At 34.7% G+C, this 26,919-nt stretch overlaps 2 protein-coding genes across 3 annotated transcripts in view; one reads left to right on the top strand and one right to left on the bottom strand.

Annotated features, from left to right (window-relative positions):
• Positions 1 to 26,919, bottom strand: part of LOC148952099 (uncharacterized) — a 644,245-nt gene that overhangs the window by 54,460 nt on the left and 562,866 nt on the right. The gene's annotated exons all lie outside the window — the stretch shown is intronic.
• pck (Claudin superfamily protein pickel) lies at positions 137 to 25,732 on the top strand. The gene is made up of 6 exons (XM_089089538.1): positions 137 to 210; positions 11,145 to 11,211; positions 13,869 to 14,044; positions 18,455 to 18,616; positions 19,621 to 19,775; positions 23,166 to 25,732. Exons 1-6 carry the CDS (start codon positions 171 to 173, stop codon positions 23,259 to 23,261), a joined length of 696 nt encoding a protein of 231 aa, XP_088945664.1. The 5' UTR covers positions 137 to 170; the 3' UTR covers positions 23,262 to 25,732.

Below are 26,919 nucleotides of genomic sequence, written 5' to 3'. Positions count from 1 at the left end.
GGGAATTTTTTTTTGCAATTACTCTATTCGGAAAAAAAAAATTATGTGAAAAGCCCTTGCCTGCGTTTAGCTGATTATTACAGTGTCACCTATGAAGAACTCAAATATTCCAATAAGGAGAGAGCTTTTGAAGAAGAAGAGAAATAAGTGCACAAATATTCCACTGAAAAATGAAGGAAAAGGCAATTGACAATTCCCCAAAGACACCATGTAAGAACTAATTTATTTTCCGGCTAGCTGATGCTATTTTTGCCATCAACGGATTGAAAAGTAACCGTACTGTCTACTCCCAAAATACACCATATAGGCCTATTCAATAAGCTCATAGCTAATGATTTTTATAGGCTAATTTTAGCACTCAAAAGCCAATTGTATCTTAACCTAAAAGGTGTTAAGTGCCATTATACAGGCATGGAAAAATAGTTTCTTGTGATATGCCTGCCAGTGTTGACTTCAAATTTGGTCTGGGACTCTGGGGTATTCCATTGTAAACATTGGCATATAGAGAGGGGAGGAAAGGCAGCTGCCCCCTAGAACTTCTAATTTAAACTAGATATGGCTGAAAAAGCAGTTGAAAAAACATGAATAGTAAAAAAAGCATTCAATAAAAGGTAGATGGTTGAAAACCAGAAGCAATTATCCATGATGTCTTGGAAAAATTTAGCTCTAATCCATGAAGATTAATGCTGAAGCTTATTAATGATTTTTGATGATTTCTTATTGATAAAGATTTCATAGGTGTTAGGCCCAACACTTTTCAATATTTACATTAATGATGCTCTATGGGCTGTAAGAAATAAGATGGGACTTAATGCCAATGATTCAAAGCTTATTGGGCCCACAGAGTTTACAGGTGAAGGTGCCCAATGGATATTCTTAAAAAAAATACATTCTATAGAATGTAAAAATAATATCCAACTACACTTAGTATCAAGATAAAATAGCCTATCATGCTAGACAGATAATAACATTTTTAAGACTCTTACACCTTTACCTACCTAGCTGAATATTTGACTGTCTATGCAATATACAGAATATCTACCTAGTTGGATAATAACATAGCTTAGTGTTTTGGATATATATCCAAATAGGCAGATAAGAAGATTCTCTAAGCAGTTTTGGGTTAATATCCAACTAGCCAGATAAATTGTTTCTCTTAGGAACAGCAAGAATATCCACCTAGTTAGATAATAATGTAGCTTAGTGATTCTGATATATATATCCAACAAGGCAGATAAGAAGATTCTCTAAGCAGTATAGGATTAATATCCAACTAGCCAGATAAATCATTTCTCTTAGGCTCAGAAAGAAAATGTAACTAGGCTAGGTGGATGATACAACGTCTTAACACTTCTGATATAGCCTATATCCAACTGGGAGGATAATTAAATTCCATTACACAGTTTTCAGATAATATCCAACTAGCCAGATAAATTGTTTCTCTTGGGCAAAGCAAGAATATCTAACTAGATAGATAATAATGTAGCTTAGTTTTTCTGATATATATCCAACTAGGCAAATGAGAGGATTCTCTAAGCAGTTTGGGGTTAATATCAAACTAGCCAGATAAATTGTTTCTCTTAGGCAGAGAGAATATCTACCTAGTTCAATAATAATGTTGCTTAGTGTTTCTGATATATATCCAACTAGGCAGATAAGAAGATTCTCTAAGCAGTTTAGGGTTAATATCCAACTAGCCAAAAAATTCATTTCTCTTAGTCATAGCATGAACATCTAACTAGGTGGATAATACCAAGTCTTAACACTCCTAATATATCCAACTAGGAGGACAAGTAAATTTCAGTATACAGTTTTGGGATAATATCCAACTAGCCAGATAAATTGTTTCTCTTAGGCACAGCAAGAATATCTAACTAGGTGGATAATAATGTAGCTTAGTGTTTCTGATATATATATCCAACTAGGCAGATAAGAAGATTCTTTAAGCTGTTTGGGGTTAATATCCAACTTGCCAGATAATTTGCTTCTCTGAGGGAGAGAGAATAACTATATAGTTTGATTTTATTGTTGCTTAGTGTGTCAGACATTTATACAACTAGGAAGATAAGAAGATTCTCTAAGCAGTTAGGGGCTAATATCCCACTAACCAGATCATCCATTTATCTTAGGCACAACAAGAACATCTAACTAGGTGGATAATACCAAGTCTTAACACTCCTGATATATATCCAACTATGAGGATAAGTAAATTCCATTAGGCTATGCAGTTTTGGGATAATATCCAACAAGCCAAATAAATTGTTTCTCTTAGGCACAGCAAGAATATCTAACTAGGTTGATAATAATGTTGCTTAGTGTTTCTGATATAGATCCAACTAGGCAGATAAGAAGATTATCTAGGCAGTTTGGGGTTTATATCCAACTAGCCAGATAAATTGTTCTCTATGGCATAGAGAATATCTAACTAGTTCAATAAATATGTTGCTTAGTGTTTCTGATATACATCCAACTAGGCTAGGCAGATAAGAAAATTCTATGAGCAGTTTGGGGTTTATATCCAACTAGCCAGATAATTCATTTCTCTTGGTCATGAATGAACATCTAACTAGGTGGATAATACCAAGTCTTAACACTCCTAATATATCCAACTAGGAGGATAAGTAAATTTCATTATACAGTTTTGGGATAATATCCAACTAGCCAGATAAATTGTTTCTCTTAGGCACAGCAAGAATATCTAACTAGGTGGATAATAATGTAGCTTAGTGTTTCTGATATATATCCAACTAGGCAGATAAGAAGATTCTATAAGCTGTTTGGGGTTAATATCCAACTAGCCAGATAAATTGTTTCTCTTAGGCTGAGAGAATATCTATCTAGTTGGATAATAATGTTGCTTAGAGTTTCTAATATATATCCAACTAGGCAGATAAGAAGATTCTCAAAGCAGTTTGTGGTTAATATCCAACTAGCCAGATAATTCATTTATCTTAGGCACAGCATGAACATCTAACTAGGTGGATAATACCAAGTCTTAACACTCCTGATATATATCCAACTAGAAGGATACGTAAATTCGATTAGGCTTTGCAGTTTTGGGATAATATCCAACTAGCCAGATAAATTGTTTCTCTTAGGCTGAGAGAATATCTACCTAGTTGGGTAATGATGTTGCTTAGAGTTTTTGATATATATCCAACTAGGCAGATAAGAAGATTCTCTAAGCAGCTTAGGGTTAATATCCAACTAGCCAGATAATTCATTTCTCTTAGGCACAGCATGAACATCTAACTAGGTGGATAATACCAAGTCTTGACAGTTCTGATATATATCCAACTAGGAAGATACATAAATTCTATTATACAGTTTTAGGATAATATCCAACTAGCCAGATAAACTGTTTCTCTTAGGCACAGCAAGAATATCTAACTAGGTGGATAATGCTGAGTCTTAAATCTTATAATAAATATTTAACTAAGCAGGAAGTTACTTAACTAGCCTACCTAGTTTGATTAATATCAGAAGGGCTAGGATAAAGTATTATCCACTAAGTTAGATGTTTATGCTATGTCTAAGAGAAAAAATTGTCTGACTAGTTGGATATTATCACTAATTTGTATGAAGAATTGACTTATCTGTCTAGTTATATATATATTACAAGCATTAAGTTAAAGTATGATCCACCTAGTTAGAGATACTAAGTTGGCTCTTATGCTTTATTGTATTTGGCTAGCAAGATAAAACTATTTTTTCTTTTAAATTTTAATTATTTTCCTAGTTGGATAATTCCTTATTTGCTTAAAAGGATTTTTCAGATAGCTAACTAGTTGGATAATTTTGGCAATAACTAAGTATGGTTGGATATTATTTTTACATTCTATAGAATAGAAATTTTTAGATAATATCCATTGGGTATACTCCCGAGTTTACAGTGACAAGAGCCACCATACTGGAAGACCTGGATTCACTTTCCCTTTGGACCCACCAATGGAAGCTTGAGTTCAACATCCAGAAATGCAAGACAGTACATTTCAGGAAAAAGAATGAGAAGTGGCAGTAGGCTACCATATAAGTAGAGGGGATGGCTCTAGGCAATTGATTGGTTCTTTGGCAGCTGAAAGAGATTTAGGAATAGTCATCAATGAAGAATTCAAATTCCACAATCACACACATAGAAACAGCATTGTCAAAGCATCTCAGACTGTTAGAATAATTGAGTGTACAGTACATAGCAGATCATCCAAAGTCATGACAAAGCTGTACAAGGGTCTTGTACAACCATTGCTGGAATTTGGGACATTTGTTGCCATGCCTCTGAATAAGGGTGATCAACAGACACTCTGTTACGCGACTTAAAGATAATGACCGTATAATAGATGACCCAATAGAAATTGCCAATGCCGTAAATAGACAGTTTACATCTGTATTTACTCCACCTGATAATGCCCCTCTTCCAGACCCCCCCAACTATACCATCATAACCCCTATGCCCCCGAGTACAGTTCATACAGTCGATGGAGGGTCACGCCTAAAAAATATTAATCCATAGAATTCGTTGGGACCTGATGGTGTCCACCCAAGGCTTCTGAAACAATTGAATGTTGAACTATCAGGCCCACTCACTTACCTTTTTCAGAAATCCCTTGATGAAAAGTGTATCTTGCAGGATTGGCGCACGGCCCACATAACCCCCATGCATAAGGGTGGCAGCAAAGTGGACACAAGCAATTACCGGCCAATAAGTGTCACCTCTGCAGTCGGGAAGCTACTAGAAGCGATTGTTAACACTACAATCCTGAAACACTTGACAACCAATAAACTATTTTCATCATGTCAGCATGGCTTTAGGTCTGATTAGTAAGTTGAAACAAACTTGATTGATTCTTATAATTATATCACCGATCTTCTGGACCAGGGGTTCCCAGTCGATATGATACTACTCGATTTGGCAAAGGCGTTTGACAAAGTCTGCCATAAAGACTTCGAATCAAGCTCCAAGCTATTGGGGTGAGTGGCGGTGTGGTTGAGTGGGTGATGCAGTTCTTAACAGATAGGAAACAGACGGTTAAAGTATTTGGCGAGGATGGAAGGACGTTTTTCTCCAAGGTGGCCGCTGTTGGAAGTGGTGTCCCCCAGGGCACGATTTTGGGTCCAACTTTATTTAATATATATATAAATGACGTGCCAAAAATCCTAAATAACAAAGTAAGCCTCTACGCTGATGACTCGAAACTTATCGGTCGTGCAGACACAGCAGAAAATATTAAGTCGATCCAACTGGACCTCGATACATTCACTCACTGGACTAATATTTGGAGGCTTGAATTCAACGCATCAAAATGCAAGACTCTCCACCTTGGGAAGAAAAACCCACACACTCAGTACCATATGGATTGTAGGGATGGGTCCCGAAATGCCATATCCAGCAGCCACGCGGAGAGAGATCTTGGTGTCCTGGTAGACGACGAATTGAAATTTCATATTCATGCACAAGCGACTATTGCGAAGGCTAATCAGACTCTTGGCTCAATCAAAAGAACGTTCACTAGCAGATCTCCAACTGTTATGACCAAGCTATACAAGAGTCTAGGTCGACCAAGGCTAGAGTTTGGAATGTGTATCGCATGCCCAATCAATAAGACAGACCAAGCAGCTCTAGAATCAGTCCAGAGGAGGGCAACGAAATGTATTAGAGACCTCTATGATGTCCCTTATCCATCCCGTCTCCGTAAGCTTTGAATACCATCTCTAACATATCGTCGCAAACGAGGTGATGTGATAACAGCATACAAGCTCCTAACTGCTGAGGATACCATTCCTGGCCTTTTTCAACCGGACAATTCAAACAGAACTCGTGGTCATTCTCAAAAGCAATTCCGAAAACCAGCCAACACCAGACTAAGGAACAAGTTCTTCTCAAATAGAGTTGTCAGCTTGTGGAACTCCCTTAGTGAAAAAACAGTAACCTCTACCAGCGTGGATGCGTTTAAGTCATCAGTGGATAGAGAGTGGCTCAACAAACCGTGGTGCACCAGTTGGGACGCCACAAATGATGATTAACTATCATCACTGAAGCTGGCGGACACAGGATTCGTCCTATCGCTAGCAAGTGCGATTTAAGGTATTTAAGGTAAAAGAAAATAGAGTCTGTTCAAAGGTGTGCAACTAAAGCTGTTGATGGATGCAAGAACCTCAACTATCCATCTTGCCTAAACAAACTACATCTCCCAACACTTGTCTACAGACAACAGAAAGGTAATGGCATCATGGCTTACAAGCTACTGCATGCTGATTCCTCTTCTCAGAAGCCTTTCCAACTTGATGAATCATTCAGGACAAGAAGCTGCTCTGGAGGAGTGCTCACAGCAGACTCTGCAACCACTATTTATCCAATAGAGTGGATCACCTTTTTTACTATAATACTTAAGGGTTGGAAATTTTAATTCTGCAAGTCTCTCATGGTAAAAGAAAGTTCTCAGATTGTATAGTATTTTGGGGGCATATTGCAGGAAACTTTCATGGAGCTGTGTAATCTTCCTTGACTTGTGGGGAGGCCAGTGTCACACCAATCTCAAGCACTAGGCATACCAGAGGCATGCAACTTTTTATTTGGGTTGCACCTGACAAATGCCTTGTTCATGGAGCCAAGATATCTCCCCACATTTGCAACAGGTAAGAGAGTACACTGATAGAACTTCATCTAGGACTCTACCCTCACTCCAAGGTCACACCCCTCCTATGTTTTTGTCATCATAGAGTGGCTTTTGAGTCCAGGATTAAACAATAGGCACTATTGCTTAGAGTTTGTTAGGCCAAGGCAGATCAACTTGTATTTTTATCATTGTACTCCAGCAGCCACTTTTCTGACCAGTTTGCCAGGCTATCCAGGTCTTCCTACAGAGGTTTTTGCTTCAGCTGTATTGGCTGTCCCTGCAAGCTTAGAGTTGTCACAATAAAAAGTTTTTTTTTTTTGTGTAATCAGGGTATGACTAATGTAAATATTGAACAGATTACAGCATTTATTGAAACTTACTGCAATTAATTATTTGCTTATTTTGCTTTAGAGCTTAATAAGCTGCAACCTGTCCTTTCACAGATATAAAATTCAAAGAATGTTTGCATAGTTGCATAGTATAAGCTAATAATATTTTAGGTAATATTTATTCATTGACCATTTCTGAAGGAAACAATTTAAGTAAAGTAGTGACATTCCTAATAGTAGGGAACATGATAATTTGATTAATAGAAATATCCTGTATATCATAAAGTGAAAATTCACTGTTCTTTGGTTTTATATACTTTTGGGACTAAATATAGACCATCAAAGAGCAGGGTGTAGTACTGTAGTGAGGGGGCATCATGTTCCAGGCACTATTCACAAAGAGACACCAAATTGTGCTAACAAAAAAAAATATATATATATATATATATATATATATATATATATATATATATAAATAGAAAATCATTGGTACTGAAAAAAGTTTATTAAAGATATAATTTACAAAAAACCTGAGAGAAAACCCAATCAGTTCTATTGAAGCAAGTAATAAAATCAAGCAATCCAACAAAAGCATTCTCTAGATATATGATATAAACTTGAATGTGCCCCAGGGTACCCACATCTCAATGGGTGTAGGGACTGGGGGCAGCTGCCCCCCCCCCAAGACCTTCAAATTTACATTAGATATGGCTGAAAAAGCAGATGGTTTAGAAAAGGCAGTTGATAAAACTACATCACACTATTGATTAATTAATTACAATCATATGATTGTTAAATACATGTTTCTGCTTCAAGATAATTAAATAAAAAAAAGTTTTCCAACTGAAAGTAAGGAGCAACAGACAGAACTTATTACATATATGAGGGGGGGGGGGTTGCTCTTCCTCAACACCTCACTCTTTATACTAAAGTTTTTAGTACTTTTAAAAATGCTTCTTATTGACCTAATTAATCAAAAATAGTGTTTCAGGAATCATTCTTAAAGAATTGCAACATAAGTCAAACTTTAGCTTAAAGAACATGGTGTTAAGGAAGAGCGAACCCACTCACATACATAATCATTTCTGTTTGTTTTAGTGTTGCTCCTTACTTTCAATTGAAAAAAAAACTTATATTTTTCATTTAATTTTTGTTTGTTTTTTAAATAATCCAGGAAATCTGGCTACACCTCCACAGAAAAATCCCTCCTTTCCATGGATATGTTCTCTAGACAATTCAATCCTAGTGAAAATTTTACTCTAGACAATTATTTTTAACATCTCCATTTGTAAAATTGAGTCAACAAAGAGAAAGCAAGACATAAGACAAATTTTGTATAGGAATTCTGGCAAATTCCCCAGTGTAAAATTTCCTCTGAAAAATTCCCTCCTTATGAAAAATTATCCCCATGGAAAATGCCACCAGCAGAAAATTCACCCTGCCCCCACCCAGAAAATGTATGCATACTTCCCAATAACAAATACTAGATGTAAACAATGGGCATATTTTGTAACTTAAAGACCTTTCCCCTGGAGCTTTTGGGAGTCATGCTATCTCCAAAGGTATAGTTATTCAGCCTTTCAACAATGCTGAACAAAATGGCTATCTAAAAATTTTGAGAAAAAAAGGGCATGGGAGAGGGCCTAGCTGCCCTCCAATTTGTTTGGTCCCTTGAAAAAGGCACTATAACTTTTAATTTCCATTCAAATGATCCCTCTCCTGATATTCTAGGACCACTGGGTCAATATGATAACCCCTGGAAAAAAACAAACAAATAAACATGCATCCATGATATTTCATCTGGCAAAAAATAAAAATTCCACATTTTTGCAGATAGGAGCTTGAAACCTCTACAATAGGACTCTTTGATATGCTGAATCTGATGGTGTGATTTTCATTAACAGTCTATGACTTTTAGGGGGTGTTTCCTCCTTTTGTTTCAAAAATACGGCTCATAACATTTTCTCAGGCTCTAACCTTTATGGGTAAGACTAAACTTAATGAAACTTATATATTTGACATCAGCATAAAACTCTAATTCTTTTGATATATCTGTTGGTATCAAAATTCCGTTTTTTAGAATTTTGGTTATTATTGAGCTAGGTTGCTCCTTACTTACAGTTTGTTACCACAAACTGCTTGATAAGTATTTACTTTTTATTATTTTAAAACTATGTATTTTCAAAATATCTATTTATAAATATATAAAATAAATAATAGGTAGCCTTTGAACTAATTAGATGATCACATACGTTTGAAAATCTAGTCTTGTTTTTACAACTACATGTTGTCTCAAATTTAAATCCTATCTTGAGCCTATGACTTTATTTATTTTACTTTATTTATTTATGAATCTGTGACTATATTTTACATAGGATATTATATGGTATTAAAAAAAGGGGGGGGGGGGCTAAAAAGGTATTGTGCCCTGGGTGTGAGTGAAGCTTGCTATGCCACTGACAGAGTGGTTTGGGTGCATTGTCAGAAATGCAAGCAACCATGACATTTAGAAAGAGCATAAATAATGAATCCAATGGTACTATTTCTATTTTATTAGCATGTTTCCTTCAGAAGTGGTCAACTATTAAATATTTACCATATTTTTGGTTTCAAAGTTTCTATGGCTTTGCTAGATTTTTTTATTGTAAAAAATTTGCTTGATAGTCAAACCAGATTCAATAGAATACAGTAATTTGCTTAGTCAGTAAGTATGGCCCATTTTAATTAGTTATAGTTAATTATAATAAGTTCTGTTGAACTTGAGAATGAGCCTATTCTTGGAAAGCAAATATATTAAAATTAGATATTTGATCATTGAAACCTCTTGGAGGAATTTTTGAGGAGGCTGAATAATTAAATTTAGTTTTATCTGCCTTCTCTCTTTGCTGAAAAGTAGGCAAGTCTAGGCCTAGGGTAAATAATTGCTTCTTCAGAAGGCTACTACTCTCTATGATAACTAGAGAGTAGTAGCAGGATTTTAAGCCATATCAAGGCTTTCCCCCCTAAATTTAGGAAATAGATTTTTCAAATTATTAAAACCTTATAAATCACAGATTGAGCAAAAGCATGAGACTCTAAAAAATCTCCTCATGCGTTATTTGAGCCAAAGATCTATTTCTCATGGTTTCACTGTTTTAACACAAATATTGTCAAAGGTCATTAAAGACTAGTGCCCCTTGAAGGGGGAAGTGGTGGAAATAAAAGTTAGACTTTCCAGAGCCATTGCTAGTGCATAGGATGTCAGTTCAACGTTTCATTTGATGGGTCTTTAGAAAACGGTCAAGTAGCAAGCCTGTTGGCCAACCTCTCTGCAGTAGCGATCAATCCTGCGCCCCATATTGCCATTTGGGCTTCCACAAGGCCAGGGGTGGAAATAGGTTCTTCAAAATCTGTTCTAAGGGGCCATTCAGGCTCTAAATCCATTCCTGAGAGTTTACATTCACCTAACGCTTTGCCAGCTGCTTGTTGCCTCTCTCCTCAATCTGCCTTCAACACTTGCAAAAAGGGTGGTCTTCAGCCCTTACAAACATAGCTTACTGTTCCCTTCAAATCTCTTTTGTAAAACAAACATAATTTATGTATCTTTCAAATTAAATACTACTACTACTAACCAATTGCTGCAGCACCAAGCTGCCTGAGGCCAACAAAGCTATGCAAGCTCCTCCTCCATCCCAACCACCTCAAAGTCCTTGTCATTACACCCTCCCTAGAAGTTCCCATTTCGCTTAAAACATTCTCCATCCCATTTTGGGATGAAGAATGTGTCCTTGCCATCTCAACCTGTGGCTGATTGTAGCCCTAGAATATGGGATTGAACCACATTTTGGTACAGCTTATTCTTTGAGATACAGTGAATGAGTCAGGTAAACAAAAACAGTCCATAAGCAATTTCTCTGGAAAATGTCTAGAAAATCCTCCTCCATCTTTCAGAGCACCCACGCTCAGAACCATACGTGATCACTGTCAACACTTATCTTCATGTTCTTCCAAACCTTTGTCAACAGTGAAAAAACACCCTGGGCCTTAACAATAAACAAAAACAACAAGAAGACTACTTAGAGGAATTATGTTCTGTCCCCAAAGCTCATTTGTTGTGTTAATATGTTGTAGTAACAGCATTAACGAAATTCATGATGAAATCCTGGTTTATAACACTGCACAGTTTCACAGCAGTCACCTAATTATTTTGATTCTTTTTTAGTTAATCTACTTGCTGGATCAATTGGCACTTTCATTTCTTCAATTTTTCTAGTTATGGCATTCTCAAGGTTAGTTGAGATGTTTTTATATTTTGTAATTGCCTATATAAGGCTTAAATAGGACAGAGTTTTTCTTTATGTATTCAGTAGCTTTTGTAAGATAATAATATCCTGATGAATTTATAGGATACAAACTTGATAAATATATATATATATATATATATATATATGTTTAAGTATGTCACATTTGAAACGCCAAATTTGCCTTCTTAGTTATTGAAATATACATTCCCCCCTAAATTTTCATGAATTGACGCCACAGATTATGCTATACTCTGATGCTCTCAGAACAGAGACTAGTGATGATTTCTATTCAGCTTTAACTACTACCAAAAATTGACTGAACAGCAGCAAATAGAAGTTTGTGACTGAAAATCAGAATACCCAATTAAAAAAATTAAACTTAGTATATGTACTGTAGACATATCATATGTAAATGTAATATGTACCAATAAATTCTACCAATATTGTAAAGTAAAAATGATCAGTTTTAATAAAACTTGTTTGTTTGAACTCTTACCACCTGCCTTCATTTTAATTATTTGAACTCTCAGTAATTGAAACTTTGTTTCTGGTCCATTTTGTTTAAATTACAAAGATTTGACTAATTTAGCTTAGGAAATCTGCTAGGGAAGTTACTTATAAACCTCGAAAATATCTGGCAAGATTCTGGAAAATTTCCGATAAAATTCATTATGGTTGCCTCAGTATTCTAAAGTTTATGAAAAATTCTGATGAATTTTGGTGACTATAAAAAATTGGTTTTCTACTTTGTTTTGTGTTTAATAAGATATTAAAACACCAGGTTTAAAAGATTAAATCCCTAATTTCCAATTATTATTCCACTTGTTTATATAATGTTAGTTCTTCTATACTTTAGCTAATACAAATTTAAAATTAATTTTACTTTTAATATTTTTACTGTGTTTTATTGGATTTTGTGGCTTCCAGTTTCCTCCATTATTCTTATGAAACTAAGAGAAGAAAGGAAATAATAAATGAAAAATAAAATTAAAAAAGGTGAGAAAACGAGGATTTTGTCAGCAAGTGGCAAAACCTGAAAACAAAGAACAAGCAAATATTTTGACAAGGACCTCCACCAAGTCGTCCTCAGTGCTAAAAACGAAAAAACAACAAAAATCTAACCTATCGAAGTTTACCCGACAAAAAGAGAATAGACACTGTTTTTTTAAGAAACTGCATCAAAACTGGATAAGATAGTTTTTTCTGTTGTATGCTGCTTTGATTTAATTTCTCAACAACATCTATGGAATTTTTTATATAAGATTTGTGTGTGCTTAAAAGAGGTTTAAAAATGGTGGCTAAGAACTTTCCTACACCTATAGCTGGAGAACTATGACATGCTACCATAGGACGTAATGGAATATATTTCTTATGGATTTTAGGCAGACTATAAAACTTTGGGGCATAATTTTCTGTACATTTGAGGGATAATTAGTGTACTGTCTTTTAAAATTCCTAATTCTTTTCTCAACTGCTGTGTGTACTTGTCTGTAGGATCAGTTTTATTTCTTTGTAACTATTTTTATCCATTAAAAGCATATTTACTTTCATTTCATAATCTGTAGAATTCATAATTACAACTGTGTTTCCTTTGTTCGCTCTTGTAATTACTGTGTTTTTATTTTTTTTTAAGTTTCGGAGGATTTTAATTTCCTCCTATGATTGCGTTGAAAGTGAAAAAGAGGGCCTATAATCGAAAATATTCTTTACAATTTCACCTCTGAGTAGGTCTGGATTTTCGACTTCACCATCAGAGCTAAAAATGCTAGACTCCACACCCGTAATAATTTCTAATATATTTACATGTGTCTGAGCCATTGCAAATTTAGATCCTTTTGATAAAATACTTAGCTCCTTAGATGTGAAAACCTTAGAGGATAGATTTTCCAAAGGAGGTCCAGGAAAAAATCTAAGAAGGAAATTCCGTGTTTGTTGAAACTGTTGAAATTCCAGTTTTGAGAATTTTTCCGATAAGCAAGTTTTTGCTAAATGGAAAACGTGTCGGAAAGAGCATTGTGAGATATATAAAATTTGGTGAAAATCTTGAGCAGATAAAGTCTGATGTAATAAAGATTTGAAATTAAATATTTTATAGTAAGGACGTATCTTTTGAATATATGGTCTTTTAAATATGTGTTAAAGTTTTGAAAGCCATCCTCTGGATAAAGAGGCCTTCAGATTGTGTGCCTAAATGTAGATTGAAATGTAAAGAAGGTGGAAGAATTCCATGTCTTTTCCAAGTTTCTAAAAAGTTGAACTGACAAATAAGATTTCCATGTTTTTAACACAATTTAATAAATCTAAAACAATATTAATCCAAGGCTCCCCGTTAGCTTGAAGTAAATACATTCTAAGACAGCACTGGCTATACATGACATATGAAACCAAAAGAGGAAAGGAAACAATGAATGAAAAATAAAATTAGAAAAAGGCGAGAAAACGAGGATTTTGTCAGCCAGTGGCAAAACATGAAAACGAAGGATAAGCAAATATTTCGACAAGGACCTCAGCCAAGTCGTCCTCAGTGCTGAACAAAAAAGAAAAAAACAACAAAAATCTAACCGTTCGAAGTTTACTTGACAAAAAGAGAATAGACACTCATTCTCAATGAGTCATTCTTTTCAAATTCCCCTTTTTTCTAGTCCATATTGGCTGGTGTCTTGGCACAGCACCTATAGTCCTTTTACGAAAATGGGCCTGTGGGAATTCTGTTTTCGACATTTCCGCTTTCCAAGCTTTCAGTTTGACGAAGTCTTTGATGGGTGTAACTATATATTTAGTTTCGAGTATAAGCGCATATGGGAATGGCTACTTCCAGGTATGATACATTTTATATTTAAAAAAGCTTGTCCCTTTTAAGTGTATTTGTCTACCTTTTGAGTCTTAAAGTAAATTATATAATTTAGGGAACCTCTAATCATACATACCATATGCTTTTCATATGTTTTCATTTTAGCTCATGTGTTTTTGGTGTAGACCATTGCAGCCCCTCTAGGGACTACTGGATCTTAGAGCTCCAAAGAACCCCCATTGATAAACCCAGCTTAAGACTAAAGATACATCTAGCAAAAAGTTTTTGTGTAGACAACTCCATTGTCATACATCAACGAGGTCTTTGGATTGAGATATATGCTGGCAACATAATCAAATTTAAGAAAAAAAAAAGAAAAAAAAGGTCTTCTCAGCCCAACCTGGACATGCAAAAACAGGAAATTTGTTCTGAGGAGATAAAGCCATTTCCATAGAATACCCTAAATGAATGTTGCTTTTTGATATGGGAAATAAAATTTAAATCAGCTACATTTTAAATATTTTCTTCCTTAGTTTTATTGAGAAATAAAATAAATTTTTCCAACTGAAAGTAAGGAGCAACAGTAAAACTTAAAACGAGCAAAAAATTTCCTGTATGTGAGGGCGGCTACTACTTCCTCAGCTCTTGCTCTTTATGCTAAAGTCTTAAAGTCCTTTATACTTCTCATTCAAATTCAATGGTCCTTGAATCAGAGCAGTCTTTTAAAGAATTGTGATAAAAGAAGTCATACTTTAGCATAAAAAGTGTGGGTTGAAGAAAGGGTAGTCCCCCCCAATATATACATAATAATCTATGTTGGTCTTAAGTTTTACTGCTGCTTCTTATTTTCAGTTGAAAAATAATGTTGTTTTTAAATTAAAATTTTTGATTGTTTTCCAAATCATGCCAGGAAATCCCCCGTGTAATAATTAAAATTTCGTATAAAAAATACCTCCGGAATATTTCCTCTCCACGGATGATTCTCCCCATTGAAAATGCCCCCACCCCACCCTACGCACAAAATTCACCCGAAAAAATACCCATGTATTTCCCAATAATAAATACTAGGCTATATGTGAACAATGGGGAAATTTCACAACTTCCAGCCCTTTCCCCAGGGACTTTGGGGGGGGGGGGCTTTATTGGACCTTTTAACTATGCTTAATCAATTGGCTATCCCTAATTTTTAGTCAGATGTCTTTGGAAAAAAGGGGCATAGGAGGGGGCTAACTTGCCCTCTAATCTTTTGGCCACTTCTGTTCGAGTGAGCACTCTCCCGATCTTCTAGGATTATTGTTTCGGTACGATCATCCCTGACAAAAAAAACAAACAAACAAAACAAAAACAAATAAATGTATCCGTAATCTTTCTTCTGGGAAAAATAAAAAAATTCACATTTTTTTAGATACAAGCTCGAAACCTCAACAGCTGAGTTTTCTGGTATGCTGAATCTGATTATGTGATTTTATTAAGATCACTTGACCTTTTAGGGGTGTTTCCACCCTTTTTCGAAAATCACGCAAATGTTTCCAGGCTTGTAGCTCTTCTTGTGTAACATTAAACTTAATGAATTTTATATGTTTGGAATCAGCATAAAAAGCCAGTTCTTTTGATGTATCAATTGTTATCAAAATACCATTTTTTTAGTTTTGGTTACCATTGGTTCGAGTTGCTCCTAATTAGTTCGTTACCACAAGCAGTTTGATTTGAAAAGTGGAAGATGCACATAATGTAATTTTTCAAGCCAAATGTGTCCTTTTCTGATTTTACTACTGTTGGTTGTATTAAGAACCATTAAAAGAAAGCAAAAAAAGAAAACAAAATGTTGTGTTAACTCAGAAAGCTAATTAAAAAGGTGACTTAGTTAAAATATGATACGCCAATGGCGTGATATATGTTAACAGTAGTGTGGATGGCTGTTAACCTAAAAGTTATGCTGCCCATTTTCTTCACCATTTATTTTGCTCCAAAAAGAAAAATATGAAGGCTGGATGATTCAGGTTTAGGAGAGTGTGTGCGTGTTGGGGCTCGAAAGTTTCAAAATTTCACTTGTTAAGCCGATTTTGTGATTTTGTGTTTTTCTTTAAAGTAATATAAATTCTCCCTTTGACACTGATTATGCATATATATATACATTTCATTAAGTTTGGGTTTCCGCCGAAAATTAGTTTGCAAAATGAATTCTTTGGGAGGATTCTCTTTTTAAAGATATCTTCTAATTTGAATGGTATCTAATCGATGCATCCAAAGGTAGTACAAGCTATACATGCCGAATCAGTAGAAAGATTTGATCGTTAAACTAAAAACCATTTAAAACTATTATAAAGTGTTATAAACTTCTTGTTTTAAATTCTTGTTAAAGTTTTATAAAGTTCTTGATAAACTAAAATTTTATCAAGATACAAGCTATAGGTCACGAGCATGATATTTTAAGCTCACTTTTGCCAAAGATGGTATCTCCCATAGTTTGACATCTATAAGGTCATGGAAAACATTTAACGAGCTTGTCCCATCTTGGAAACTTGACTCATTCTGTTTCAGTCATTTTCTTGTCCCCCAGGATGGCAAATATCACCTCCAAGTATTTCACTAGAGTTGATACCCCTGAAAAAGACAAATTACCTGCCAATCCAAATTCTTCATGAATTTGGATTGGCACTTTTTCATCAGAAAATGGCCACTTTGTATCCAGATTCTCTCCAAATTTACACTGATGGCTCGGTTAAAGGCAGCAAATGCGGCTCTGCATCTTCCATCCTCACTGCAGAGCTATCGGCAATAAAAGAGGCTTTAAAGGTCATCAATATTAATTCACCGGCTTCCAAAAGAGTAGTATTGCTCTCAGACTCCAAAGGCGCCCTTCAGCTCATTAATAATATCCATTAGAGTGCTATGGATACAGACCTGGGGACAATCAGAGATCAATTAATCAGTCTCCAAAATAGCCTTGTTGAAGTCAAGTTCCAGCATATCCCCAGCCACCAAGGCATCAAATATAATGAGGTAGCAGACCAGCTAGCTAGTAGTTCCTTGAATAATCCAATTAATCCCAATTTGAAGGCCCAGACCTTCAGAGACATACTCAGAAGAAGAGTTCCTTCAAAAGCAAAAATGCCCATTCCATCCTTATTTCCATCGAGGGCAGATAATATTCTTCATTATAGAATCAAAAGCAAATCTTTGATCCTGAGGAATGAGGAGTTTATTTGGCCTAAACAAGCCGATCCATATTGCAGATTTTGCAACTCATTTCCAGAATCCTTGAACCACCTGCTTTTTGAATGTCAATGCATCCAGCAAGAAGTAATCAACATTAGGAGAATCTTCAGTAAGGCAGCCTCACATGATCGTATTGATGCTCTCAAACCTACCAGCTAACACTGAAAGACATCTATACATAAGTATTTTCGATTTCTTAAGACAAAACAACATCTGTGAGTAGTTCACATAGATGGTAGCAAGACTTATTCCTAACCCATCATCCCCTGTAGATTGAAAATCGTCGTGAAACCAAAAGGAGACCGAAGTGGACTCCAGAAGGCTTGGCATTTCAGGAAGAAACTTTAAACACTCTTTGTAAAGTTTTAAAATCTTAAAACTATTCTATGAAACATCAGTGGATAAAACCTGTTTAGTAAACCTACAGACTTCAAACTTCACGTATTTGTTTTCAAACTTCGCTTTTATTTGGAACCCAAGGGAACTAACAAACTATGGGTTAACATTTCTGTTCGTATTTTCTTTCTTGTAAGTTTTTTTTCAAAGCTCGAATTAATTTGCAATATAAATATTTCTCGAAATATCTTCTTGAAATATATTTTGTAATGCAAATAGTTTCTAGCTCGTAGCTCAAAAGTTAGCAAAGTCTGCTATATATATCTAAAATAAGCAGGAAGATCAGATATTGCATCAAGTATTTATTGGATTGAAATCCTGATTTTTTGTTACCAATTTCTCCTATTTCTAAGTCATTACAACAAAACTTGTTCATTAAACTCGCAGTAACGAATTTTGTTTATTTTTCTCTTGTTTGGGGACTAAAGAAATGAAAAATAAAATGATGGGTCAACGTTTTTTCATAAGGAAAAAGGTATTTTGAGACATCCAAACTCGCAACATGGCAGGCTCGACCACGTAATTTGTCTTTTTTAAACATTAAAAACGTTGGTTAGCTTCTTGAGTAAATATGGTTCTGTATCAATATTTGCAATATTTATCGTTTTCACTTTTCTTTATATTTTCCACAAATATATAACTTTTATTCCATATGCCATCTTTGTTGTAACTTTTTCTTTTGTAACGTAATTATAATATTGTATAGTGTGAATTAAATCTTTCTTTTTTGAAGAAATAGTCTCTTTTTCTATTTCATTCATCATTTTTCAACATCTTTTTTTAAGCAAGGAGATTACTTATTTATTTATTTTTTCGTTTTAGCATGGCTGATGGCCGTACAGGCTTTCATGACTTTGGGGCTAATATTTTGTTTGTCCTCCTTGATTACAATTTCGATGTATTTGACTCGTTGGCCCTTGAAATGGACCCAGAAATATGGGTCTACGTTTATTGGAATTGCTTCTATGTTGGATGCCATTACTAGTGAGTTACTTTTTTGTCTCTGTAAAGTTATTGTCGTGCTGATTACAGCACGTGGCCAGCAGTGGTTTCTTTGGATATAAATTGTTAAGTTTTTCTTCTGTAGGATCTCATCTCTTGATTTCAAAATCAATTTAAAGCTTATCCATTACCAAAAATTTTGTAATTTTTTGAAGAACGTGGTGGTCTAAACCACCCAAATTTGTCCAAAAAGCAAGACTTAAAAAAGACGTAAAATCTGCTTGTGATAGCTTAAAAAATGGAATAAAATCTAACAAGAACCACTGGCTCATCAGTATTGATGGGTACATCAGTTTCTTCATCTATCTTTAAGGTGATTTTTGAAGTACGGATCAGAGAAACTAATTGATTGCAAAGACCGTCGGATATATTCTCGATTCTTCTGCCAACTGTGTTATCAGCAAGCGATATTTTTGTAGTTGTTTTCATGTAATTCAACAAACAATGTTTTGACCCATATTAATAGCTGCTGGTAAAAACTAATGTTTCTCTTACTATGTGTGTATTTGTCATTACTTATAATCAACTGCTAAGTGGTGTAAGATATTTGCGTGACTGCGTAGCTTTAAGTTCATTCAATTTTTTTTTTTTACATTTTCGCTAATATTTGTGCAGAAATTACTCTTACTTGTAAAAAGCAGAGTCCTTCTTGCCAAGATTAATGAGGCTGCAGGTATGTACGAGGTGGTAATTTTTGACTCCTTCAAAAAAAGAAACCTGACCGCTCCTGAAGTACCAAGTTCGACTGACCCCAACCCTCCCACACTAGAAAGCCTAGTGTATTCTTCTCTTCAACCATATTCTATCCAGCTTGGTCATTCCTGTGTGTGAGTTCTGCAAAACACTTGTTCCCGAATGTGGCTGCCTGCTTTTGGCTAGGGCTTTCTAGGCTCATTTGGCATCATTCCAGAAGATCCAGTATTTTATATTTATAGTGGATAAAACTTGTTATATTTTTCAAAAGTTCAACATCCCTTTTGATTTAGGTGGCTGTATGTTTTTGTCAGTGGCTGTGTTTGGGGGTCAATGTTGGAGACGAGATTGGCTATTATATCCGAATTACAACTATCTTTCCTGGTCTTATGGCTTTGCCGTGATTTCATTTTTTGGATTTGCACTTTCTGCTTCCCTTCTGTATCAGGTAACTATGAGATTATAGCCAAATTTTACAAGACTAATAGGCTAATTTCACTGTAGACATGTAAATTTATAATTGTTACTGCAATAATTTTTACTAGCATGATGGTATTATAAAATGAAAGTAATATAAAATAAAGAAAGAAAAATGATCCATTGCCACCCTTTTGTAGCCTATACATAATCAGGCCCGGGTAAATGGTGATTTTAGCAATTAGGGTCAATCGGGCCCCGCACTTAAAAGGGCCCCGCGTTACTATCGAAGTGACCAAAAAAAAAAAAAAAAAAAATGAAATGTAGAGCAAATTGTTTTTAACGATAAGGGATAAGTTATGAATTATTCAAGTAATTAAAAATATATTTATTTTAAGTTTCTATTGCTAAATAAGATTTATTAATGTGTTTATTATTATTTAATATATACTTTATACCCTAGAAAACTGACTCCCGTTACGGGAATCAGTTTTCTCAGTTTACGGGTAACCCGTAAATGTTCATGTCAAATTTATTATTTTAGTCTGGATAGTCCAATACCAGGAATATTTTGCACTGCGTACTACTTTACGTATGTAAAGCACTATGCAGGTATATTTATTTAAATATTTAATATCCAATCGGGCCACGCATCTATTCCATCTGGGCCTGTACATAGTATACTAAAAATCAATCCAAAAACAATTCAATCAAAAAGGTTCAGCTATTTTTTATGATTTGGACGTACTAGAGGCAAAGGAGGTTTGTCGCACGAGCCTCAACCTAGTTTCGCAAGTGTGATCGTAATAATAATTTGGACATATGAAAATGGCAATCAGATTACTCTTTTATATTAATTAATTGGAAATTCCCTTCCTTCTTAATACGATGAAACAATTTGATAAAATTATCTTTCTTTTCTGTTTTTTTACACTACTTTTTCTTCAAATTACGTATGTATTTTGTATGTATTTTAATTTGAATTAAAACCTTCCAACTACTGTCCTATAACATTCTCCCACAAGATCATTTCATCGTCTTTTTTTGTGTCATCGATTCTGCAATCATTTCCAGAAGTCATTGCAAAAAGTTTTTGCCGTGTTTTTCTGTCGCCGGACAAAACACTATGGTTTTTATATAAAACATTTAAAACTATTGCCGTTTTTATTTGTAATCGTTTTGTCAGACGAGACGAATTTTCCCCGGAGATCCAGTCTTCCATTCATGCAGTTTTTTACGGCTGTCATTTTGCACGGATTCAATTTTACTTGAAACCATAAAAACTCGCTCTTCCTGAACTTTTTTTTTATGACGAAAGGAAATATTTCTTGGTGTCGGGGGGAGAGTATATTACCTCAGCAGACAGCATATATAAAACTATGAAATTTTCTCTGAATACTAAAAAAATGATTGGTTGAAGCGCACGGAGTAGAATCCAGCGGAGGTTCAAGGATATCATCCAATATTAATTTAACGCTGAGTTTTGACAAAATCCTTGAAAAGATAAAGTTCTTAATGGATTTTGTAGCTATTTTCAACTTGAAACTTTTTCAAGAAATTCTATAAGACTTTTCTAGGGTGAAAGGCTCTAAAAACCTTTAAGGTTTTCTGAACAACCTTATGAAGTATCTTAAAAATATTTCAAGTTGAAAATAGGGACAAAATCCAAAAAGAATTCTCTCAAAGTCATATGCATCGAAATTAGCCTAAGTAAGGCCCATTAGGCTTTTAAACTTCGAAACAATTGAATTTAGAGGCATCCCTAATATATGGGCTATCAACCCTTATTATTGGCAAAATATGGAACAGAAGAGGTACAAGCCAACCTAACTGTATTTGATTTTATCAATGGCTCAACGTTCGGTAATACTCTGAAAAGCGTCAAGAAACACATTTCCAATCTTGTCTGGTCTTATTTGATTTTATCAAAACTATCTTTTACCTTGAAAACTATCTTTTGAGTGAGTGACCTATAATGCACAATTACCAAAATTCTTTTCCCCCTACGGAAAATTAAAAAAAAACTCAAATAAAAATCTCAAATTTGGAAAGCCTTATTTTCCACTGGGGGTATTTTATGGGGGAGTATTTTCCACAGGGGTATTTTTTCCATGGATGGGGGGAGAACTATTTTCCAGGGGGTATTTTTCGGGGTGGTGAACGCTGGGGGGGGGGGGGTAAACTCCTAGAACCAGGTGAACCAAGGTTAAGCAGGCAAGGTAAAACTAGAGTTACAAATTTGATCTTATCAAAACTATCAAGAATACATGTTTTTTACTTTTAGTAAAATTTAATAGAAAATTCAGAAAATGATTCAAAAGTTTCTCTCAATGATATAGTCTTTTCCTTTGATGACCTCGGAGCTGCGCAAAAATCGTGAAAATCTGTTGATACCCTATTTCCCCGAGACCCATCAAAACACTGATTGAGAAAAAATATCCAAGGTCAAGTAGATACTGTCCAATTTACCAATTGGTTTTAAATTATAACTAATCAGTATGCCCTATTTATTCCCGAAATAATTAACCTACAGATGAGTAGTGAATAACATTTCTAGTTGAAAGCTTTCTCTGACAAGGGGCCATTTTATGCCTCGAATATGAAAGATTGAAAATATTCGCGTGAGGCTGCTTCAAAGAAGGTACAGCATGCCTACTTTTCCGATAAACATTTCGCTGGAATGGTGGAGTAGAAATTTGGGGCCACGTGCCCACTTCATGCCTCCAATCATATAGATTAAAAATCCGTGCAAGTTTCCGATTTAAGTGAAGTGCAGCACACCTACCTTTCTTCTAAATAGTTGGAGGCTTATTGGTTGAATTCAGTCATTTAGAATACATTATTATATTAGAATACATTATTATATATGGAACTGTTTCAAGAATCTTCGTCGACATGGGTGCTCTTGATCAAAAGTAAGAAAGAAGAAAGAAATACCAGCAACTGTTTTTTTCAGTTTGATGAAAAAAGAGGAGGGAAGGGCGAACGTTTTAAACCTTAAATGGGTATTTTAAAGAAAGAACTGAAAGGTAATCTTGACAAATGAGTGTCTTTAACGCTGAATCAATTAATTCCCTAATGTGAATTTCACTGATGAGCAAATTTCTTCGGAGCTATGGAGTAATTCAGCGTTGTCAAACGCCAGACCAAGCAGAAAAATGTATTCTAAAAAAGCTATTTTTTTTAGGGGGAAAGCTCGTAGCTGAAAGTGTTCTGAAGGATGATTAAACTAAAATTGTCCCGAATTCTATGTACGACAGAAATTCTTTTAACTCAATTTTTTTTTAATGTAAGAAGATCCAGTGCTAATATTAATATTGCGGGTCAAAATCCTGACTATTCTTCTCATTCTACTGTATATTTATGCTGCGACAGAGCTGTGGCTAGTTTTACTCATGTCTGGTTGTTGTTTTCTTTTAAGGAGCACATTGATGTGAAGGAGCAGAAAAAAGAGGAAAAGAATCTAGTAATGCAGATGCAAACTCAACTTGGACCAGGTTCACATGCTTATGTCTAAGCTATTGACTGGCTTGTATATTTTTCTAAATCTATCAGGATTACTTTTTACGTATGGATTTTATTGTAGCTAAGAGTATAATGTACATCCAGTGACAAATATGGTTTCTGTTGAAGTTAGTATATCCCTAATTGTATGCATTCTCATGCATACAATGTGGCTGCTAGAGAGATTTCAGAAAAGTTTAAAGGGTTTCAAATAGGTATCTTATCTGCTGTCTTGAAAAAGAGAAAAGTAAGTCCTAATCTCGGCTTGTGATTTTTACTTTTCTTTTTCCTATTGAAGTATAGTTTCCATATATTTAGAGCCTGCCAAATATATATAGAGCCTACCATATATAGAACCTACCAAATATATATAGAGCCTACCAAATATATATGGAGCCTACCATATATAGAACCTACCATATATACTCCCCGTTAAATCACTTCATTTGTACGAGGTTGATCAGAAGATGAAAAGTATAGATTACGGTATTATAGTTTTAAACAGTAAGAAGGGCCTGACTCCCTAGGTCAAGGGACGTGGCTTGTTGAGATTGGTACTATGTAACCTGGTAAGAAAAAAAAATGTCTATTTTTGATTTATTTCGTCAGAGCTATCATCCATATTACGGAAAGTATGTGAAGTTTTCCTGTAAAATCTTGTCGGGTATCGCCTGTCAAATTCATAGAAAAGGCCTTACAGCAAATTTTATTACCATAGCAAGGTTTTCTTTCTTCACTGTTAGTTAAGACGTATGAACGCTTGAAGTCTATCAATACCTGATTATTCAAGCTTTGACCTGATTAATGTTAGTCTCTCAATCAGATGGATATTTAAGACTTCAGGAGATTTTTTAGGATCTTTTGCTTTTTTGGAAAATTTGGTGAATCTTGTATCTTTGTTCGATGTTACAATACCTATGCTACTAAAATAATATAATTCAGCTCAACAAGTAAAATTACTAAAAATTCTTATTTTATGCGGCAATATGAGAACTAAAATTGTTCGAACGGAAGGAAGGGGGGAATAGGGGGATCATCGCAGCATTGCCAATTCAATAACAAATTGTATTCAGAATGTGAAACATACGTTGCACCTCTATCTCTACGTTATATTTTTTCTCTTCACTGATGACGAGTTTCCCAGAAAATAAACTCAAAGGTTTTATGAATCCTTGCATTCAATTACCAAGTCCAAAAATACCCCGCGATTATGGTATAGCGAGATTCAGATAAGCAAAATTTGTCATACTTATTATAACAGGAATTTAATTTGTTTCTTTTTTTTCCTTTTTGGTGTTTACCAAAATTTTAGCCCACATATCCCACAGTAGGCCTACGTCGTTAAGGTGTTTTAATTAACAAAATGTACCGTCAACTGCAAAACTTAGCTTTCTTATTTTTATTTCCAGACAACAATTTATTAAGAATGAAAAAGAAAGACGCAAAAAAGGAAATGATTTCCATGCCTGATAGTGTTCAAAAATCTCCCCTGTTTAGTAGTTATTTAGAAGCAATGTAAGAAGAAGCATGAAGAGCAAAAATACTAATTTATTACCAAAATTGGGAATCCCAACTTTCAAAGATAACATTTTGTATTATAACGAAGGCAATGTAAGGAATCAGATCAAAGGTAGAAAAGCAACATACTTAGTCTCTTTTTCAACGAAGTTCGAGGGGAGTGTATTTATTGAAAAGCTTTACAAGTTCACTCAATGTTCAGTAGACTGGTATAAGCCTGTCAAATGACCATACGTTTTAGCATGATTAGCTCATGAAATAAGCCCAAGAGGTTTTGATGTAAAACTACTGTATTCTGTGAGTATAGTTTGACTGAGTTAATGTGAAGGTCTTAATCTTGAAACTAATATGCTTCTAACTTTTGCCTGTTTATTATTTTAGAAAGTTATCTTAAACTAACGATGTTGTTTCAAAATCAATTGGAGAAGCTCTTTAGTCAAATTACAAATTGCTTTTGCGCAAAAAAAGTCAGCGTAAAGCTTCAAAGGCGGAATATGGAGTCTTAATTTCTAAATATACTGAAATAGAGATATTCAATGGGAGAATTGAAAATATTTCTTCTTAAAATGTGTGAGGCGATCCTTATTATTTGTAATTTGGCTCAGTGTCTCTGGATCTGAGTTAGCTCTTAAAAAGGCTACTGTTTTAATGTTAATGTACTTTTTTTTTACTTATTATGACTATGAAAAACTTGAGTTTGAATTTGTTCTTAATTGGTCAATTTAAAAATTCTTAATATTTTTACCTGTTTTATACTGTGCTTATATGTTTCTAAACATAACTGATTTTTTAAAAACACAAATCTGTTTTGATTTTTCTTTGTTAGATAAAAATCAAAGCATTTCATCTAATCATACATGTATTTACCTTTATTAAACATTCCGTCCATTGTAATAATGTGATTTATTATTTGGCCATTGTATTGTATTTAAATGTTCGAGTCAAATACATTTTATTGGATACATATTTTACAGCTTTCAATAGTTTCTTTCAGAGTCGTAGTGTAACAAAGCTTAAATTTCAGTGAAGTCAATAAAAGCCAAAGTTTTCAAGCTCTTAAACAAGCTTTTTGAACTTATTTATGGGGAAATAGTTGCGAAATCACAATGGTTACTGTACTAATATCATATAATTTTAGATGGAGGTGCAAAAAATGAATCTAGAAAAAGAAATTTCCCGAGAATACGAAGAAAAAAAAGGAGAATGTACAATATCAGATTTATTTTTCTGGCTTGGAGGGGGGTGGACGAAGTAGTTTATACTTATATTGACATTATTGGTCACGGTACTACGCGTTTGTATGTAATATTTCGTGGGAAATAGCATAAACCCATTCTTTTACTGTTTTTTTCTTCTATCAGTTATTTCAAGGATGAAAGAATCGCGTTCCCAGTTTCACAGAGGAAAATACATAAATAAAACATAAAGTTAGAATGAATATGTATCCACCACTGTGCAAATTCAAACCTCCTTAATCTAAGTAGAAACGGTTCATAGCAATGAGCGGCAAGTGAACATCTACTACTACTACTAAAAACTCAACGCAGCACCAAACCGCTTGAGGCCAGTACAGCTACGCACGCTCCTTCTCCATCCCAATCTATTCAACGCCCCCCTCTTTACACCCTCACAGGAAGTTCCCATTTTCTTTAAATATTTCCTTATGACATCCTCCCGCCCCAACCGAGACCAACTTGCTTTTCATTTAGCCCTAGAAGGTTGGCCGAAAAGGAATATTCGGCAATCTGTCATCCGCAGAACGTGCCCTAGTCATTTCAACCTTTCTCTCATTGTAACCCTAGAAGGCGGAATTGAACTGCATTTTTTGTATAACATGCTGTTTCAGATACTGTCAGTCAGTCGGGTACCCAAAACAATCTGTATGCAATTTCTCAGGGAAAAATCTAGCTAATCTTCCTCCGTTTTTCGGAGCGCCCATGCTTCAGAACCATACTTGACCACTGTTATCACTGTAGCTTCCAAAATTCTAATCTTCATTCGCGGACTTATCTTTTTATTCTTCTAAACTTTTTTCAACTGTGAAAAAAAACCCTGGGCCTTGGCTATTCTACTATTTACATCTTAACTATAACCACCGTCTTTTTTAATAACACTACCTAGGTAACTAAAACTGTCTACTTCATAGATCTTTT

This window comes from Artemia sp. Qi Xiang Cuo, chromosome 5, assembly GCF_049724085.1.
Source record: "Artemia sp. Qi Xiang Cuo chromosome 5, ASM4972408v1, whole genome shotgun sequence".
NCBI classification, from domain to species: Eukaryota; Metazoa; Arthropoda; class Branchiopoda; order Anostraca; family Artemiidae; genus Artemia; species Artemia sp. Qi Xiang Cuo.
This window is presented reverse-complemented; position numbering and strand designations above follow the sequence as displayed.

Bases quoted from the DNA above. Each gene is read 5' to 3' on its own strand.
- pck (XM_089089538.1), top strand. From the start codon at position 171: ATGAAGGAAAAGGCAATTGACAATTCCCCAAAGACACCAT. The intron at 11,212-13,868 runs GTTAGTTGAGAT...CCTTTTTTCTAG, and splicing joins CTAGTTATGGCATTCTCAAG to TCCATATTGGCTGGTGTCTT. The intron at 19,776-23,165 runs GTAACTATGAGA...TTTTCTTTTAAG, and splicing joins CTGCTTCCCTTCTGTATCAG to GAGCACATTGATGTGAAGGA.